This window comes from Anser anser (genome assembly GCF_964211835.1).
Source record: "Anser anser genome assembly, chromosome: 18".
NCBI classification, from domain to species: Eukaryota; Metazoa; Chordata; class Aves; order Anseriformes; family Anatidae; genus Anser; species Anser anser.
Window position 1 is genome coordinate 4442453 of NC_139739.1, and position 20390 is coordinate 4462842.

The following is a 20390-nucleotide window of genomic DNA, read 5'->3' on the forward strand; positions in this document are numbered from 1 at the left end:
AGGCTTTTTCAGAAGCAGCTAAAAGGCTGGGTGGCCTTGCAAGTCTATGTCCTGAAACTTAGCAGCTTGTGCTTGAATTTTGCAGTGGGAAAACTTCCTGACTTAGTGAGACTGCACACATACTTGAAATTATGTTTGTGCAAGCTCATTTGCAGGATGGGGACATGACTTGCTGGAGGAGCTCAGTGGGGAGATGTAAGTGAAACCTGACTTCTTCCCATGGATCTTAACACTGCAAAGATTTAACAAGGAACTTAACTATCTATATTGCCAGCAGTCCCAAAAATCAGCATGTGTAGTTAAGGTAGCTGTCCAGATGAGAAATTCAACGATAATGGGGAGCAAAATGAGAACTGCTCCCAGTGCTGGGGCTGGGGCAGGACTCAGGATTTTGCTTTGCATGCCTTCGCATCCTGTTTGGTCTTATCAGAGTCCCCTAGCTGCGCTGCACGTGGCATATTCTCTTTCTGGGATTACAGTCACAGTGGGATATGGATGAGTGCTGGTAAGACACAGGATTTTCTGTGCATTCAAGACACATCTGTGTTCTTAATAACTTTACGGGGGTTTTATTGTAAGCTGCTTTTGTAGTTTCCTGTGGCTGTTTGGGCCCATCAGTTTGGAGTTCATTTCCTCCAAGAGCTTTGAAACAACAGAACGGAGAATCTGGTGAAAGCCCATTGCTCTGGAGAAAGCCTCTGGGCCAAATTCACATCTTTCTGATAGTGCCTTTGGAGAATCTGCTGCCAGCGTTTTAATATCCTGTAATTTCTGGCTCATGCAGGGAATTTTTCAATACCACCAAAGAAGCTTTTGTGGGGAGAAGCACTATAAAATGGTGTTTCTGTGTAACCTGTGCACGCAGGAATGTAGTTAGTCTGTAGTATATAGAACTACAAGTACTTTGCTTCATTTCATCTTTAGGTGCAGTATGTGAGGCCTTCGCAAAGACAAACGCAGCAAAGATCCGGGTCCTCCATGAACCGAGGGAGATCTGCCAGGGAAGGGCCAGCCCAAACTGGGGCAGAAATCTGGATTCAAGCTATTATTACTTAGAGGAAAAATAGAAAATGTTGAAGTAGATTTCAGAAAGGATCCTTAGGAAATTACTTTTTTTTTCCCTCTCTCTGCTCAGAATGGGAATGTAATTAATGCAGTCAGCACTGTGTTTCCCCTTATTTTAATGGCGAGCTTAGTCTGGGAGTAATGGTAAACTACACTAGTGATTTGGGAAGCCAAATGGGCTTACTGGAAACTCAGAAAGTGAAGTGGGACTTCTTGGTTCCTGGAAGGCAGCTGTGCCATGGCATCGTAGGATGCTCTTTCAATCAGTGCTTCTTTTTCCCTGCCCCTCCTTTTGGGGTTCCATTTGCTGGGGGTGTGAGTGTGTTTCCCCCAGTCCTTTGCCACCAGCGAGAACTTTGTGAGAGACAGGGATGCGCTTTGCTATTCAACCTTAGCTGCTTAGATCAATATCTGCAGCAGGAGAGTGATTTTAATAAAAGGACTCTCTCTTGGCTTTCCTATCTCCATGACAGATAGACCCCAGCTATCATAAATCCTGGCCTTTCTCCTGTCAGTCTCTTGGCTTTGTGTGACATAGATGTTTTGACACTGAATACAAATATTTCACAGCCGGCTAATAGTTTAGAGCATATATTTAAGAGATTTACTTTTGCAGTCACCTGGTGCCTTTAGTGAATGTGTTCCCCTCGTAAGGCCTTTCTGTTGTTCGGAGAATATATCCACACACTCCCATACACATACTCATTTTCTGTTGCTTATGAAAAATCACTGGGGGAAAATGAGTTTTGCCTCAGATAACGGTAGTAGGGAGCCCTCTCCTAACCTCCTCTTTAGCAACGAGTCCCTCCAGTAGCTGTGACAAACCTTATTTATCAGGTCTTGGGAGGGATGCGCAGGGTTTTGACGTGCCGGAGGCTGGAAGCATCGATGCTGCGGGGAGCTGGGCACGAAGTGCAGTCCCTGTGCCTGCTGCCCTGGTCCGGCACCGCCCGGGGTGGCTGCGCCTCATCCTGCAGCAAAAGCAAAGCAAAGGTGTGCAGCCCCAGGGGGCAGGTTGCCCTTCCTGTGCAGGTGGAGCCCTCTTGGTCTTGACGTCTCCAGCTCTGCCCAACAAGAGCCAAGGGGCGTCTGGGAAGGGAGAAGGAGGCTTGCTCGTGCCTGGGGGAGGCACCTCAGAGCAGGGTTTGGTGTTCGTGCAATTGTATTTGTGTGGTTTCTGCCTGTGGAGGGGCAGGTGCTGCAAAACCTGTGTGTGTGGATGCATGTGCAGCCTTAGCTGTTTCTCCCCTCCAGGTAACCGGAATAGAAACCCCGATGGGTGATTAACCAGTCAGGTTACCAAGGTGTGTTTAAGCTTCAGTTTAGCTTGCAATAGTGGCTCTGTCTTTCAGTTCATTCAGCTGATGAATTTGTGACCTTTTGCCACTGTGCTAATGCCTCTAATTGTAACTGGCAGGACAATTTCCTGTTGCTGTTGTAGGAGAGATGCAGAGAAACTCGCCAAGAGCAGCCCGTGACTTTTAACTGCCATATCAGCGCCTCTGATCAAAGCTAAAATGGCAAGTTAGGCCAGCGATCAACCCAACAGAGTAACCGGAGCAATTGCAATAGCCACATTAAATGAGGAAACTCAAGGGGAATTTGCTCCCTTCTGCCCCCTCCCTGCATTAGGATTTGTCAGTTATCTGCATTGCACCGAGGTGGCCTTGGCCGTGCTGAGTGTGACAGGGAGGAAGACTCCCTTCGAGCACTCAGGGAATTAGTCTGGGTTGGAGAATGTTCGTTCTGCAAATACCTGTATTGCCTTTGTCAGAGGAGGCAGGAGCTGGAGGCAGCCGATGGAGGCTTGAAGAAGGGACCTTGGGAACGTCTCATCTCGCTTCTGCTTGGGTTTTGGAGAGGTTGTGTTCAGCGTCTCCATGCTCTTTTCATGGTTGCTCTTTCTCTATAGGTTCACCTCTGGTATTTGTTCTATGTCCTTCACCTGTTGGAATGATTCCATTTTCCATAGAGAGACTATTTTAGACCCAAGAGATATGGGCAAGAACTCACCGGCCCTGAGCGGCCATGAGGACCTGCCTTGGGAACACCGTCATCTGGTGCTTTCATGGGCTGTGGATGGGACCACAAAGTCCCATCTGCACAACTATATATAGTATTACAGGAACATAATTTAAATTTGCTGATCGAACTTTTAGCTTTTTTCTATCAGACACATTTGAATAAAAGTTTATAACAAGGAAGACTTTGACCAGAAGCATGCGTGTGAGAGTGACAGAGATTAATAAATAGAATACGTGATGACATGAAGATTTTATGGGATGTGGGGATGGGCACATTACTCACAGATGTTGAAATCATCCCCAATATGTTTCAAGAAAAGCTATTTTAGGGATGTTTAGAGAGTTTTTAATTTTTTTTATTGTGACTATTTTTTCTATCACTGCTGCCCATAAAACCAGGTGCCTTAGTTACCATGTTTCCCACTGTACAGGGTTCAGAGGGAGCAATAAAAACCTCTAAAATTTACCTAAAATAACCTTCCTACAGTTACAGATGCCACAGGTTTAATGTCCTGTTTCTCACGTCCTTCCAGGTCTTGACATGATGGTAGCGTTTGGAGGAAAGGGGATCTCTCTTCCCCATAGTGGAATAACTTTTCACTTTATAACCTGCAGAGATGCTGTAGACTTTGCTTAGAAGCTCTGACAACTTTAACTGTAACAACCAGTGTTAATAATTCAGGAGGAATTTGCACTCCCCAGCTTTGGACAGCATAATTTTAGGAAATTTCATATTTGGGCAGGAATTGTGCTCATCTGGTAGATTTAAAAAATAAATGATGGGTCTGGGGTTTGCAGCGTTAAGTACAAGGGTAGTCCCTGTCTAGGAAAGTTAAACCTTCATGAGATATGAATTTAAGTTGTTATAGTGGTGTAATGCATTGCATACATACTCTTATTTCATCCTAAAAAGATGATTTTCTGGTTTCAGACTGAGTCAACTTTAAGGTAAAAGAACTCCAGTCTTTAGAAATAAACATACGCACTTGGAGAACGATACTGCTGTAATGATAATGGTTCAGCTTCAGCTGTGCCTGATAAAATCATCGTAAACAGGCAAATCTGATGTCTGCATGGGCTAGCATGGCAATCAGAAGAGCAAACACAATAGCTTTATTGCTTGGGTTTACATGCTGTTCCCTGGCCAGGATAAATATGTGATCTATTTTGATAAACAAGCCTGAACACCTCCTTCCTAGTAATAAAGTAGTTAACAACCATCTTCCCAGAGAATGTCAAATAATGAGGCAGTGGCTTAACAAGGCAGTTCCTCAACCTTTTATAAGTAGAGGCTCATTTCCTTGAAAAATATCTCATCTGCTGCGTACAGTGCTGTTGTATGGGGTTTTGTTTTTGACTTAAAAAAAAAAAAAAAAAAAAAGGTAAATTTTGTTCACCTGTTGGGTGCATTTGCTTCCCCCCATTCTGTTTGTGTGCTTGCATGTGGTTGTATAGCGCTGTGTCTTGTTTTGCAGTTGCTTTATGGATCACCTCTGAGGTGTCACAGAGAAGGGAGAACAGATTGAGGAAGAGTGGCCGCACCGGGTCGGAGCACAGATCCACCTGGCCCAGCAGCCCGTTTCTGATAGCACCCAAAAGCTCAGTTGGAAAGAGTGAGGTCAGGCAAGCATGGAGGGATGTTTCCCCTAAACATGCTCTCAGCAGCTGGTGTCAGAGGTCGTGTCTTTGTGTAATACTGATTTAGGGAGTGCAGCCAGCACTATTCTCTCCAGAGTCCAATACTTCACGTGCTTTCCTTGCCAGACTAAAGGCAGTTGTGAACCTTTCCATTTTTCTGTTTTATGTAAACTTTTGCTGATAGAGAACCGTGAATTAATCTTCAGGCCTGTTGGGTGCTGGATTACACTCTTCCTCATTCCTTTCCATGCCAACAGTGCTGGGGCTGGCATGGGATGCTAATCCTGCCATACTTATTCACTCAGTTGAAGAGGAAAATGTATGAAAACAAATTGCTAGTCCAAGCTAAATTTAGATTTATTCAGTTGGAGTTAATTATAATCTTTATTTAGTCCCAAGTGATGCCTTCTTATCATACACTTATTATAGCTGAGAAAATTAATTTTTATTCTACCATAAAGGTGAATGTAATAATCTGGGTTCAGGGAAGGGATTACTTTAATAAGATTTATAGGCAGCCTTTCAGACAGTACGGTTTTATTACTATCTGTAGGTGGCCTTGCTGTATGCATGTCTTTCAGTATGGGTGACTGTGCAAAATGCAGGCAAAAAAAACCCTATCGTAAGTACCAGCTCAAAAACTTCCACATCCAACTTAATTTTTTGGCAATGGAGAGCAGGCGAAGCAATGGGCTTGCTTAGGAGCACAGTAATACAGTTCATTACCGAACTTGTGGTCTGATCAGGGGGGTTTTGTTCATGTGTACAGGTTGATTTTTCACTGAAAACTGTGTTTTGGTAGGCAGGTTTCTGAGGCCTGAGATGTGGCTTTCAGGCTACGGGAAGCAGGGTGATGGGCAGACGTAGGCATGGCATGCGCCGGCCGCCTTGGGCATCAGTGGAGAGAAATAGGTTCCTCCCAAGGGTGACTTGTCACCCCTGAGATACGAGCATCTGTGAGAAGACGAATGAATTCTGGAGACACCCTTGTCTGTGATTTACTGGAAGGGGAGGCTGGAGTGTGCGTTGGCCTTAGATAACTATCTAAAATGAGATGGGCTGCCTCCCGCAGGGGGTGGTCACGATGTACAGCTGCAGTGAAGCTCGGCGAACAAAAGTTTGACTGAGACATTTGAAGATAAGCATGTGAGACGTTGTCTCAGGCCTACAAAAGTTAATTAACCTCTCTTCAGTTTTAGATGTTTGGATTAAATAGACTTTTTTTTTTTTTAATTGCATCCTTCTTCATGTCTTGGTCTTTCAAAACAAACTGCCCAACTAGCAACATTTTGCAAAGTGAATCTCTGTCTTCCACAGATGTCTAATCAAGATTGAATACAAGGCCTGTAAACTGGTTGTGAGTCCTATATCAAGTCCTATCCTCACATCAAACTAGGATAAGGAAAAGAATGAGAAAAGCTTAAAGGGATCCTCTCATCTTTTCTTACACTATGTTTTTTTATATGTTGACAGCTTCTGGGTTGACTTTAATTTAATATTAAAAAAGTATTGGGTACTCTTCTTAGGTCTTCCTCGCAGTATCATATCTTCAAATTATTCTGTTACAGTTGAAAACACTGTTTGTTATTACGGCTTTTTTTTCTGTGCCAGTGCAGTTCACTGTATAACTACATCAAGTACAAAATGAGTAAGACTTGTTTTGAACGGCGGATGATGGAAGTTGTTCCTCAGTGGGACTATGGAGAGTTTTTTTTTTTTTTTTCTTTCTTCTCTCCTCTAATGTAAAACTGAGGAGATGAGTCACAGGATGGACTCTGAATGTGGGAAGTAAACAGCGATATCCTCCTTCCATGGTTATTTTATTAAATTTTGAATGAGTCAGCGTAAGCATGAAGCGGGTGTTCATCTAGTCTCCTAAAATTCTCACACAACCGCAACTTACCCTACCCAGAGTGCCCAAATAAAGCCTGAACTCGTGGTAGATTTTCACAAGGTATCATCCTTCTCATTTTCCTGCTGCCAGGATTACGAGCCAGAGTAGTTCACACTGGAGTTCCCCCAGCTGGAGCCAGGCCAAATCACCTTGCACAGCCCCCCGTGGCTGGGGTCCCCAACAGGCATCAGGTCTTACCCCTGGTGTGCGTGAGAGAACGTAACCTACACAGCTTGTCCAGAATTAATTCAGAATTAATTGTTCTTCTATGATTTAGCAGTTCTAGAATAGCTTTCCTTGTGTGGATACCCTATCCTGGGATACAGTGTGTTTTTATTCAAGGATAATGCCTGCATTTCCAGAGCAAAATAATTATTATGAATAGAGCCATTTTTATAGCAGAATAATGTACATGTGTAGTTTGGTCTTTATGGTCTTTAGTGAGGGCTGGTGGGAAGGGCTGGTGATTTTTCTCCTATACAGACAAGCCATTGATTGCCTCTGTATGAGTCACGGATAACATCATAGTACTTACTGGCACCACATTACTTGAAATTATTCCTCTCTTACAAAGAGGAGTGTCTGTATGATCTCACGCTACAATTCTGATGATGCTGCAGGAAAGATGGATTTTAACATTTTCAGTTTTTCACAGGTGCAAGATTGGATTTCTTGTTTGTTTTCAGAAGGGAAGAATATTGAAAAAGTTGCATATTTTAATTGCTTCTTGTTTGTCGCACCACCAATTTCAGAATTACTGAGGGCTTATGTAAGACTTGGTTCCTGTTAAGTAATTAGCTAAGCTAGAGGGAAGATATTTATGCTCCAGCAGGAGTTATTTTAAAGTTCATCATTTTGTAACTGAAAATTCAAGACTTTACCCTTACTACAGCTTAACATAGAAGCATTAGTTTATAATGCTGACCTGCCACTGCCACCATTACCTTCTGTAGGATACTTGTTTTGCTTCTTAGTTAGAATTTATGAAATCTAAAAAATACAGCTTGGCTGAAATCTTGGACTATGTGAATGGCAGTCCTTGGGTTTGCTCGTGCCTTAGTCTTGTGCTGCGTTTTGTGGCATCAGTTGGAGTCAAGTCAGATATGTGGATTGAAAAAAGTGCTGGATAATTTTATGGCTAAATAAAAAAAATCACCAAGATAACAGAAAGGAAGTTCTGTGTGAGGTTTGAGCTGGTCAGGGTAAGGACTAGGAAGGAGCATCTCCCTGATCCATGGCATTGCGTGCCTGGTTATGTGCATGGTGGCGGCTTCTCCCTCTGCCCTTTGGAAATACCATGAGTGACTTTCCTTTCGGTACGCACCATCAGAGTTTGCAGGAAGAACCAGGCTGTGAGGCTGTTGTCCTGCTCTGGAGAGAAGTGTGTTGGCATAAATTGAGAGGGGTGAGATGTTACCAGTTGACCTGTTGCTCCAGAGGTCTTGGTATTTGTCTGGTTTGAATAACAGTGCTTTAAAGGCAAAGCACCATCTGAAAAACTGTTACAAGGTAAAAATTATGATAGAAATGCAGTCTGAATATCTCATCGTGTCTGTGTGTTACTCCCATACATCCTCCCTCAGTGTCCCCAGTCCCAAAGTAGTCTGAAAAACTGAGTTCAGCCTTTGAGGTAGCCCTGGGCTCCGGGGATGCTCATTCGGCCTCCATCTACTTTTCTTCACCTCTTGCTCTTCTTTATTTTGCAATTAGGACTAACCCATGTTCTGATCTAATGTTCTGCCCTCTTTTGATCTTGCTGGAGTGGTTATTAAAGGAGTAGGTGATTTATTAGCTGCTTTGTTGTACATCAGAAAGCTGGAGATGTGTCCTTTTTTCTGATTGTTACTGTAAGGAGATTGATGTTGTGGTGCTGACGTGCCAAATTAAAAAGGCGGGGTGTTGGCCTGCCACCATATGAAGTATTTTTTTTAGATGTTCCTAGAGCATCATAAAATGCTGCTAAATTCAGATATCATATTTTGTTGCAGGCTGGTTCTAGGACAAAGCCCAGCCCTGTCTACTAGTGTTTATGGCTTCCCATATAAGCTTTCAGACAAAATTTGTGTCTCATTTAGTTTGAGTTACAGCCGGCTGATATCCTTAGCCCTCGTACCAGTTCTCAGAAGAAGTACTGAATGTTGCCACTATAATGAAATGGAGGAAAGGGAAAAACATACCTTTTAAACTTCCTGTAAATCAGTGCTTGAGAGAGATAAAGTGTCTGCATAAAGGATGAGGAGGGGGGGAAAAGTGCTATAATGTAAACACAGATGCATTTAAGCCTTGCCTTGTATCCAGTTTTTCTTTAGTCTCAGGAGCTATGTCAGTCTCCTCTGTAATCTGGGGTGTCCCAGGAGAAGGCAAATTTGAGCTTTTCTCCCAGAAATCAGAAGGTACTCCTGCTTTTGTATGTCCTTTGCTTATCTGTATGGCAGCACCGTTTTTATGATAAACGAGGCTTTTCTAAAGTATTGCTTTCAAATGTAGCCTGATTTATCTACAATTAATCCGGGAAGGCACTTGTCTGCGTTTGGGTTCTCAGGGAAGGCACAACACCCTCCCTGCCCTCGCTGCCTCGCTTTTCACAGGAACAAAGTTCACTTTGAGCAGCGGAAACGGCATGGCAAGCCGCGCCGTGTCAAGGTGCTCTATAAATAGCAGAGCAGTAATGGAGCTGCTAAAGCATCCCTTGGTGACTCGGGTGCCGGAATTGGCATCGATCTCCTCCCTGTGCTCCTGCTAAGAGCTGGACGAGGTTTGTCCCGCTGTGTGACTGCCCGAGCGCGCTGTCGTTCGGCAGTGGGCTAAAAGCACCGCGGCTGCCCCGAGGCAGCGGTGGAGAAGCACAGCAAGCAGCGTCCTGGGGCGTTGCTGAGCGGAGGTCACCAGCCTTGCTGCGTGCCTGCATCCCTCTCGTGGGCTGCTGTAGGTTCAGGGCACCCTCCCGTGCAGGGTAGTGGTGTCCATCCCTGCTCCAATGCCCCTGCTGCTCCTGTGTCTGCCTTGTCTGTGCCTCCCGCTGCTGCGGGTAGCTCGGTTGGCCCCTCGCCTCCGTCTCCTTCCAGAGCTGCTCGTTACCACTCACGTCCTACGGCTCCGCGCACAGAACTGGGGGCTCTGGGTTCTGCCTGGTGCAGGGAGCGTGGCGGCTGCGCCGGGTTCACACTGACATGCAAAGAGGCGTGGGAGGGAAGGGTCAGGGTCGTTTTTTTCCTTTAGGAAACTGCTTCTCCCCTGTGTGAGAGCTGTGATACCAAAGCTGGCTGGCTCCCACGTCGGAAAGGGAAGAGGGAGCTCCCCATCACCTGGGTTTCTGCATTTTGTCCGGGTGCCCAGCTCCGCGGCTGCGTGCAGCCGGGTGGAAGGTGTGGGCTGCGCTGGTGTGCTCTGAGAGATGGGCTGCAACATTTATGTGTGGGCATCAGAAACGAGAGGACACCCAAGTGGGGAGATGGTGTGGCAGTTGTTCTGCAGCTGCCGTTGCTTGTGGAGCTGCGAGGAATCCCAGAACTCATCCCCATGTGGAGAAGTGGGAGCGGGGATTGTTGATACTGTTTCAAGCTGAGCTTTTTAAAATGCTTTTATGTATATTTTATATTTACACGTTCCCACAAATAATATTTCAATGGCTGCAGAAAAACCTTGATACGATTAAATACGTAGCAAAAGTAAAGGCAGAAGTATTGTGATGAGATGAGAAGTACTTAAAGGAGCATAGATAATATCAAGCCATTGAAAATAAATGAGCAGAATTTCAACGGACAACGAGAGTGGAGCAAAGTCAAATGGATGAGGTTTGCCCCAGAATCTGTCTTTGAGAAGTGTAGGCTTTAAAAATACACAACCTGAAAAAAAAAATCTTAAATATTTGAGCTTTTATCTGTGCTAAATTGTGGCTGTAAGTATCTGAGTCATCTGGCTCGTAACAGGTGTAATTGTTTCTGCGCTTGTCGCGTTGTGTATCTGCTCTTCCCAGCCTGACAAACACTAAAATCGCCGCTAAGCTTCTGCAAGAGACAACAAGAGCTTTGACCTTAGGATCTGTCATTGTTCCTCTGTTATCTCTGCGCATTATGGAACTGCTTCATTTCAATTCATTTGGTTTCTGTTTATTTCTTCTGCGGCGGTCCCAGGAGCTTGCATTCACCAGCTTTTTGTTGGAGCCTATGAATTGTTAGTTTAAAAGACTCACCGTCTCTTTCGGGTAGGATTGCAGCCCAGATTGAATATATCTCACTATTTTAGAGATCAGCCCAAACCAAAGACATCTGTTTGATCCCTCCCTCCCTCTGGAATCTTTTCTTGCCCAGGAAAAATTGCTCAGCGTTGGCTGGAGGATTGACCATTGTGTTGTAGAGAAACTTCTGTGATTTCCAAATGTGTTTCATTCTCCTCTGGAATTAAAGTAAAAAATCCTTCCAAGTGTCTGAACCTTCTGCATGTAAAGGATTTCTTCTCTCAAGTTCGCCCTAGCCTGTAAATCCATCCCACCGAGACCTCTGTCAAACCCAGTATTTTCTTGTGTGTGAAAACTTCTTTTTTTTCCCCAGGAACACAAGTCTTTTATCAGTGTGCAGCTAACTTCCAAACTACTGACCTGGCAAAAGTGGGATGGGAATGATGCAGATTTGCAAACCCCAGCCTAGCCTGCATTGTGCATTAGTAATGCTAGTTGAAAGAAACTCTTCTGTTTTCCTGCCTACTGCTATTCAATATGCCAGTTGCTTATATATATTGCAGTGTGGATGAGAGCAAACCATAAACTTGGTTTAGCTACAAAGGAACAAAAACAAACCAGTAAAAAGTTTTGGAACATTAGTTTGGGGTCTGGCCTTGTCAATTTGTCTCCTTGTTTTATCCAGAACTTGATGAAAGTACTTTGGGTGGGTACCAGACTGGGGAGAGGGGCTGATTGAGTGGGATGTCATTCAGGGTATGAGCTTTGAGCTCAAAGTGTTCGTTTCATGGTACCCATGTCAGATTGTTTTGTAATTGTGGCTAACAGTATTGATCCCTGGTAATACGTTGCTTTGTAGAAGAACGGAGGGGCCTGCTAAGCAACCACTAGAATTGTCTTTCTCTTTCCTTTTATCTTTGGCCTGCAGTGGTGGAGAGCCGAGGAGGGATCATGGACAGCATACAGAGATTCTCAAACCTGCCAACGTATCTCCCAGCGAGCTATCACATCTGCAATGCCGATGTTTTCTTCTTCCTTAAAGAAGCCAACCAGGATATCATGAGGAACTCCAGTTTGCAGTCTAGGGTGGATTCATTCTTTATATACAAATCCAAACTACCACCCATCCTAAATGCCACCTATGGACCTTTTTCTGTTGAACAGGCTGTCCCCTTGGACTTCATGCTGTCTTCTGCATCTTTTGGTTTCACAAATAAATTCACTTTTAATTGGAAATTAAAATCGCACATAATTGACAGCTCGATCTATTCCAACAAACCTAAAATACAAACCTTGTTCTATATTGCGGGGAAAGACTGGGATGACAATAGTTCTGCGGAGAGTTTGCCTTGCGTGAAGATGTTTGCCTTCCTGGAATCTAGAGAAGTTGTGGCCAGCTGTAGATTGACAGGTCATCTCGGATTATGTGTTGCAGAGCTGGAATTATCTCCTAGCTGGTTCAGCTCCCCTCCACCCCTGGTTTCAGAGGAAGCAGCCTCCTTGGAAGGGATTACTGTGGAGCTCTTCTATAAGATTTATACAGCAGATGGGGAATGTTCTCCAGAGGATGCAAAATGGGAAAACAATATCCATGCAGGTCAAGATAATGAACAAAAGGCTTTGCCAGCTATGGAGAGGATTGGTAGCATCATTGTTTACCCAAATCATGACAAATTAAAACAGTCTTCACTGAGGCTAGATGAGAATGTCGTCATCCGCTTGCCACTCAGCCCTGTCAGAGAAGGTGACGTTGTGACCTTTCACGTTTCCCTGGCCGATGACTCTCTAGCAGACCAGTTTGTATTAAGGTAAGAGAATATTTAAAGTGCTCTATGCTGAGCAGTCAACAAATAAGGACAAATTGATCTCAGGTGTAATTGCTTTGGTTACATTCAGTGTTTTCCTCAGAGAACTCTAAGCATTTGCTCTCCAACTGGGGAAAATTATAAATAGGCTTGAATTATCTGTGTAGATGACACTTTTTGGAACATGGGAATTGATTTTAAAGTATGAGCTATTACTGTTTGCATCATTATCTTTTGTTTTAATTCTGTTTGCTTCTAGTAGTACTTCTGCCTCTGAAATTACACCTCTCTAAGTCAGCCAGGCTAACGGCTGCAATCCATTTTGCTAGATGGTTTGCAGGAGTGTTTCCCATTGCTTTGGCAAAACACCCTCTCTTTTTTATAAGCTTTCTTACAATCTTTCCAACGTACATGGGATGCATCTTGTACAAGTCCTATGTGGCGAGGAACTATTTTGTTGTGGTGTACAGAGGGGAGCTGGGAGAAGGGAGATGTGTCTCAGCTTGTGTAGGAAGTCTTTGGCAGAGCCAAGATTTGGATCCAAACTTTGCAAGTCCTTCTTTGGCTTTGCTGTAAGACAGCCCATCCTGCCTCCTCAAGCTTTTGACTGCTTGTTGCATGAGCCATTTTAGTTTTAAATTTTGAGATTTTTTGGTGACCTTTACTCGTGAATCTGCCTTCAGTAGGAGAATTCAGGCATTTCTAACCACCCCGAGGGTTAGCTGCATATTTGTTATGTCCTTAGCTGTCAGACTCTGGGTTCAGAGCTGCGTAGAGACTGAATTCAGAGAGAAACGTGAGCCAGACTTGGGGAATAAAAGGGCCAAAAGGTAATTGGAAAGTGTCATTTGCTGTGAGAATGTGAGACGCTTGGGAGGAAAGGAGTTACAGTCCGTGCTGGCAACCTCAGAACGGATTCATGCCTCACTTCTAACTTTTTGATCCGAGAACGATGGGAGCGGAACATGACAGCAATGCACTGTAGGGACAGATATTGAGGAAACAGACAGCAAACCTTACACAGTACTTTTCAAGTTGTTCAACTTTTGTGAAATAGCACATGCATGCTAATAAACTTAGAGATTGCAGCATGAGTCAGGACAAGTGCTTCACAGCACAGTGCACAGGCAGAGGGTAAGAAGTGGCCCACCCACCCCAAACGTTTTTCATCATCTTGGGGTCAAATACTTGTGACGAATATCACGTTATAGGGTTTAACGGGACTTTAAATGGTTTGGGTCAAGAAAACTCTTCCCAAGTTTCTTCTTCTTAAACCAAGTTATTCTGTGATTGCTTCTGTGCTTGGGTTTACTGGCTTGTCTTTGTTAAGCATGGTTCTGGCCAGCAGCCACCGTTGAGTAGCGCAGTAGACGGACCAACCTTGTGGAGCAGTCGGACTTCGGCAGTTGCCTATTGATCCCCAGTTCTGTAGCAGAGAGATGATGGAATTTGCCTAAGGCTCTGCAAAGGATTTCACATCAGCTCTTAATTCTCAGTTTTTTGTTCTCTTTGCCACACCATGGGTAAAATTCCCAAGGTGTTAGAGAAGACCTAAGGTGAGGATATTTTCATTTCACTGGAATTTCAAAAATAACTTTTGCCATGTAACAAACAGCATGAGGGTGGCGTTTTTGAAATTTCCACTGGGCAGGAAAGCATCAAAATCTTCCCACAGAGACAGATTTTCTTTCTGTCTCCCAAAAGCAAAACTGTATCTGGAAGCAATGAGCACAGTAACTAACATGGGGTGTTAAGCAGAAACCGAGGGAGTTGAGAGCCTCCAGACTGAGGAGCCCCAGATGGGTCACAAGAGCCTGGCCACTGCTGAGACCCTCGGCTTCTCGTGGGGCTGAGCGTGCATCTCAGTGCTCCCGAGCTGCTGGGCGGGCAGGCAGGTTTCCATGGGGATTTCCTTCTTTGAGAAGTGTGCGGAATCGGTTCATCTCCGGGAGATGTTTCTGTTATAATGAATAAGTGTATTTTATGTGCCCAGAAACATTTCTTTGGAAAATTCACAATCGGCTCTAGGTAGTCTAGCCTGTCTCATCGTTTCCTTGGCTTTGTCTGTGTTGTGCTTTTCATCAGAGAGACTGCAAGCATTTTTATTTAACCTTCAGTTGAATACTGAAAGAAAGAGGCAAAATGCAATTCTGCTGGCGGTTCACCCATCCTCCAGGATGGAGAGAGTAGCAGCAACTGTTGCTATGAGTATTTCAAATGACATACTTGGGGCCCGTGGAGAGATTATTCAGCCGAAGTTTACATAGTAGGCAGGGAATTATGCCGAGGGAAATACAATCACTATAGCGCCTGCATCTCATTTATGTGGTTTCCCTCGCAGGCTTTCCCTATTTTTCAGCTCAGTGCTAACGTCTGTAAAAACCCAGAGGTTTTTATATACATAGAATTTCTGTGTGTTATAGCCAGAGAAAAATACATCGAAGTGAATGTTTGCCTTGGGAAATATATTTTTGCCTAATATAATGGATTGTTTTTAATCGTATCTGTTATAAGTGGAGCAGAGTGAATTGCAGTCTGGCTCATATGAGATGATAGATCAAAATCAAGTCATTCTCAGCACAGCGATTGATGCCGACCTCGAGCTCTGACAGTATGCAGAGCAGACATGCTCAATTTCATGCACCTCTTTACTGTTTCGTGCCGCGCTGTGTAGCCTATTTGGTGTTGGATTTTGTTTTAGCAAAACTTCTCTATTAGGAGGGCAGATTCTTTCTTGTAAAACGGGAGGCTCTTGACCAAGCTTGGAAACTGGAAAGCAGCTGGGAATACTGAGAAAGGAAAAGCAGCTGGGAAAGCGATGTGCTGGGCTGACAGATGCTTTTTTGCTTAACCCCCGTCCTTCCATTGGTGTCCCTCAGCAGAGGGAGATGCTGCAGGTTGGACGTGAAGCTCCAGTGGCCACTTCCTATCCCTTTCCCCAGTCCAAACCATTTTTGCTCTGCTTAAGCTAAGTTTTGTTTTTGTTTGTTTTCTTTCAATAAATGGAATTTAAGATCAAGTCGGAGCTCTGTTTGTGCTGTGTTCCAGGGAATTTGTTTTCTTTCATTCTGCAATCCAGACAGTGCGGCTTGGTGTGTAATTGAAGGACCCAGATATGTCAAGGGGCAGAATTTGGAGGCTAAGTGGGGATTTAATGCTTTTGCTGGGTCTGACAGTCATACTGCTCGCTTTGTTGACAGATGATCTATACAGGAGTGCAATGAAATTCTTATGACACCGCAGATTAATTTGTGGCCTTGCTGCTCTGGTCTGTACTGTAAAATTTACCATCTGTGAACATAAATTTTGGCCATTATGTTAGGTGGGCTGCCACTAAACGTGGTTTAACCATAAAGATAGGTGAAAGGGGCTGTATTACCATGACTATACTTTTTTTATGGGCTACCTGGTTTTAAAAAAGCAAAGGTGAAGCACAGTTTTGAGAATCCTGCAGGACTAATAGATGCATTAGTGTCACAAATCCGTGGGCGCTTTGTCTTTTGATGCACAGGAATACCTGTTACCTTCTTTACTGACAATGTGGCTGAAACATAGTACACGGGGAAAGATGGAAATCATGATGAAAAAAGGAGTAACACCAGCCCTTATGCTACTTACTGAACTAAAGAAGTCTCCTGGTATACATGGGAGAGTTGTAACAAGGAGAGGAGAGAGGAGAAAGCAATTCTTGTTTGACGGGTAGGATGGAAATGTTATCCATCACAAACTGGGAATGGCTTGTGTTTCTTTTGTGGGGTATGGCATTATTCAACTCACAGTTGAGACTCAAAAGGTGTATTTAGAAGAGAAATGGGGGTCATTTTATACAGCAGGAAAGCATTTAATGGAAGAAATGGACAATCGCGCCTTGGTTGTAGGAAAGAAACCAGGACACTCTTTATAAATAAATGGCGGAGTTTTGTCCCCTTTTCCAAGTCTCCCTGTTCGAACCGTCAGCAAGGATGTACGAGTAATGAAGGCTGAGCACTAATAGCAATTTGTCGAGGCACAGACAAAAAGTGGGTTTGTCGGCATTCGTTACACGTCCCTAATATGAATGACCCATCCTTCTTTTATCCGCTGTCAGAGCAGACACAGAGACTGGAGATATTCCAGGAATAATAGGAAGGGACTGAGAGCAGGTAATGAATCCCACGCTGGAGAAATGAAAGCGGCTGCGGTTGGGATGCGGCCTCTGCCTGGGGGGAACGGCAGGGCTGTGCAAAGGGACCTCGCTGCCGCCCGGTGCCTAGGCAACCTCGGGAGAAGGATTATCCGCACCGCGGGACAAAGAGCACGTTTTGATTTTTGGATGAACCAGAACAAGGTGTAATACATGGCGGTTGGCTTTTACTGATTATTCTCGCTGGGAAAAATGATATTAAGGATTTATTTTAATAAACATATATCCATATGGAGGAGGTGATGTCTCCTGCTAAGGAATAAAAACTGCACAGGCCATTAAAACTGACTTACAAGGCTTCTGCGTTAATAATGAAAGATCTGTAGAAGTCTGAGCAGTCGTCTAGAAGGCCAGAAAAAGATCATTAAGAGGATGTCTCCTGCCAATAGCTGCCAAGAGCAAACAAGGGAAAGAAAACAGAAGGCTTTAGATCTGGAAATGCATAGAAAATGAGAGAGTGCAGACTGTGGGGAACACAGCCTGGCTGCGGGAGAGGAGCAGGCTCTGCACGGCCTTCATCACTTGCAACCAAACTGTTATCAATGGGGAAGCAGGGCAGGGTTATTACTGGTGAGAGAAATAAATGATTAACTGAAGCATCACTTTAGGATGAAAATTCAGCAGAAGTGAAAGTGTTGAAAAGGGGAAAAATGTACTTCTGAAATTAATCAGAAGTGCTAATTCAGATTTAGAAATAATTACGGAATTAGGGTATTGCTGGCGACTTGGGAATATTTGTTTTTTATTTAAAGGTGTTAATAAACCCAGAATGAATGTTGAAATTGATTATTTCTCTCTTCTCTCTAAGTGTGCACTGAACTAAATGCAAAATATGAAACACAATGATTACCATTAATCAAAAACACCAAGCACTGCAAGGATGGAAATGCCAGAGAGATCTGGGCAACCCTAGCTCAGTCCCCGTGTATATGCGCATTTTAACATATTCCTCAAGGATAAATTCATGCTATTTTTTTTTCCAGATAGCTTGCCTCATTAGATTCATAGACTGTCTAGCTCCCACTGTTTTGTTTTCTTTTCATTACTGAATGAGGAAGGGAGTGACATCCTTCCAGGACCCTCCTACAAAGGCTGGGGGAAGCTCTCAGCAGAATTTTTAGCTTGGATAGACCGTTTCTATAAATTCTCTTTCAGAAAAGGTTAAACCATTCTTTTAATTTTCTTATTTCTGAGACAGGCATTTGGCCTAGAAAAAGGAACTTCAGCAGATGAAAGCCTGGCAATGCTCTAAGTGTCTTAATAGATGGTGTTTATGTGACAAGACGGTGCGGAGCTACGAATTTCACAAGGATATCGTATAAAGTACGATAAAAGCCTGGAATCTGTGTTGACCGAGCTGGAAAAGGCATCCTCCCCGGGCAGCTGCACCCGTGCACCAGCCAACCTGCCCTGGCAGCAGCGGTGCCATGCTGCCACTTTCTGTCCATTTTGCATGCTTTAAGAAAACCTTCTTTGCCCTAGGCACACTGGAGAGGGCGAAGACCCCTTTTACAGTCTTAAAAACAGCTAAAAATGACCAAAAAAAAAAAAAAAAGCTCCTCTCTCCAGAGCTTGAACACTCCTAAAAGCTTTAAAAACCCATGGATATCCGAGAGTGAATTAATGACCGAGTGAATCCTGAAAGACCCCACAAGGCTACAGTCAATAAAACTTTTTAATGGAATTTTAGATAAAGGTCAACTACCTGCTACAATAATCACCAGCCCGCGATCGCGGGGAATAAAACAGGCGAGCAGCAGCCCCATGCCACTTGCAGAGGGCTGGCAGTGGCACGGTGATGAGCGCTCTCGTACCCAAACGCTTTCTGCCCGTGACTTCTGTCACCCTGGAAGGGGGGTCCTGAACACGCTGCTTTGTCCACAAACAGATCTGTTCGTTACTGGGAGACCGGGGCAGAGCTTGGTGATGGTGGCAAGTGTCCCTGCTGCCTGCTCCAAGCAGCCCTGGCTTATGGGTGCTCCCTTCTTCCACGGCAGAGGGGAAACGTTGCTAGGAATTGGAAGGAGAGGTTGACCAAAATGCAGAATTAGATCAAGTTCTGAAATATTTAGCCTCTGTGTGTATTTCACCAGGGTGTTTTTTCACCGAAGAAGATGAATAGTATGACTTGGTTAGGTATTTTCAATTTTGATGGTTTGGGAATATTTTGCATTCATGGCAGGGGGTAGACGGACACTGAGTAGAGCTGGAGTGAAGCAATGCCCCGCTTTGCATCAGAAAAGGTGTTTGGTTTTCCTCAAGACCCCACTTTCTCTACTGGAGTCCTGCCAGCAGCACAGCTATCTCATTCATCAGCCCATCTGCATTTATGAGCACTAAAGGATGGAGCAGTGCTATGTAAATGAATTTGCTGTATCTCATACTCAGAGCTGTACAGTGGAGAAAAAAAAAAAAAAGAGTTATTTGTGCTGATTTTGAAGTCAGTTGGTGTGTGAGGCATCTTGTCTGTGAAGTACTGAACTACAAGTGGGTAAGCAGGCTGGTGTAACTGGTGGCAGTGCATAAGGTTTGTAAGAGGAGCCCCAACAAGCCCTTGTCTGCCAGGGCATTAGCAGGCGCTGCGGTACGCGGCAAACGGGGATGATGTGAAAAGTGTTTCCCGTGGATTTGGAAGGTGCCAATACAGCATGTGACTTGACATGAACTCAGCCTTGTTGACGGTAATGGAAAGAGATTTTACATTTTTAAACGGTTTTGGTTTTACACGCTTGTTCCTAGGCCGATCCCAGTCTGTAAGAGCTTTGACATGACAGCTCCTGCTAATTAACTCCAGGCAGCTCCTGCTCGACTCGATGCTTTGTTTTGAGCGGAGTGCGAACGTGCGGAGCACTGGCAGCAGATGCGGCACGGTCGTGTTGAGAGCGGGGTGTGAGCACGGTTAAAACGCTTGTGAGACAGAGCATGCCCGGGGGAGGCATGTGGATCCCGGGGGAGACTGAGATACCAAGGATGCCCTTGGTTTGTGGCATCTGCTCAGCTCCCGTGAGGCTGCATGCCATCAAGGTGCTCTGGGTGGCGATTCCGCATGGGCAAGGAGCTGCGTCAAAGGAGCCACCGACGGTTTGGCCTCTCAGATCTGCACAGGGCATTGCTGCTGCCCTCCTCCAAATCTTCCTTTTGCTCAGGGTTCTATGGCTGTAACATATATATATTATTTTTCACAATGTACCCAGGTTGGGAACATGGTTTGGGACCAGTTCCTGTTTTTGAGCGATCATTTCAAGCTCAGGGACACATGGTGGCTTTTTGCAAGCTGTGTGTCCTACTTAGCAAGCCCCTGGAAGGGAGCGTGGGGGGGGGGTGGTCTTTGTTTTGGACAATATGCTGAGTGATCTCTGCTTTGTGCTGCCAGACAATGATGGCATTGATCAGCGTCTTGTACGGCTCTTCATTAGCTGGCAGTGCAGTAAATCACGGTCTTGTTTAAACAAGTCAGACACAACAGTGGTTCAGTCATTGCTGCAGTTACTTATGTGTAATGAATAGTATTAAAAAGAAAAGGAAAAAAAGTATAAAAATGTGTGTACTTTGAAATTTGCCTTCTTCCTGAGATAAATGTTTTGGGCTGTGTACTGCTGTCATT

General features: G+C 44.4%; 1 protein-coding gene across 4 annotated transcripts in view; it reads left to right on the top strand.

Annotated features, from left to right (window-relative positions):
* Positions 1–20390, top strand: part of TMEM132B (transmembrane protein 132B) — a 254571-nt gene that overhangs the window by 64887 nt on the left and 169294 nt on the right. For all 4 annotated transcript variants that reach the window (XM_083804471.1, XM_083804472.1, XM_083804470.1 and 1 more), the window contains one exon: positions 11727–12606. In XM_083804471.1, coding sequence (XP_083660597.1) covers positions 11727–12606 — 880 coding nt within the window. The remainder of the gene's footprint in view (positions 1–11726; positions 12607–20390) is intronic.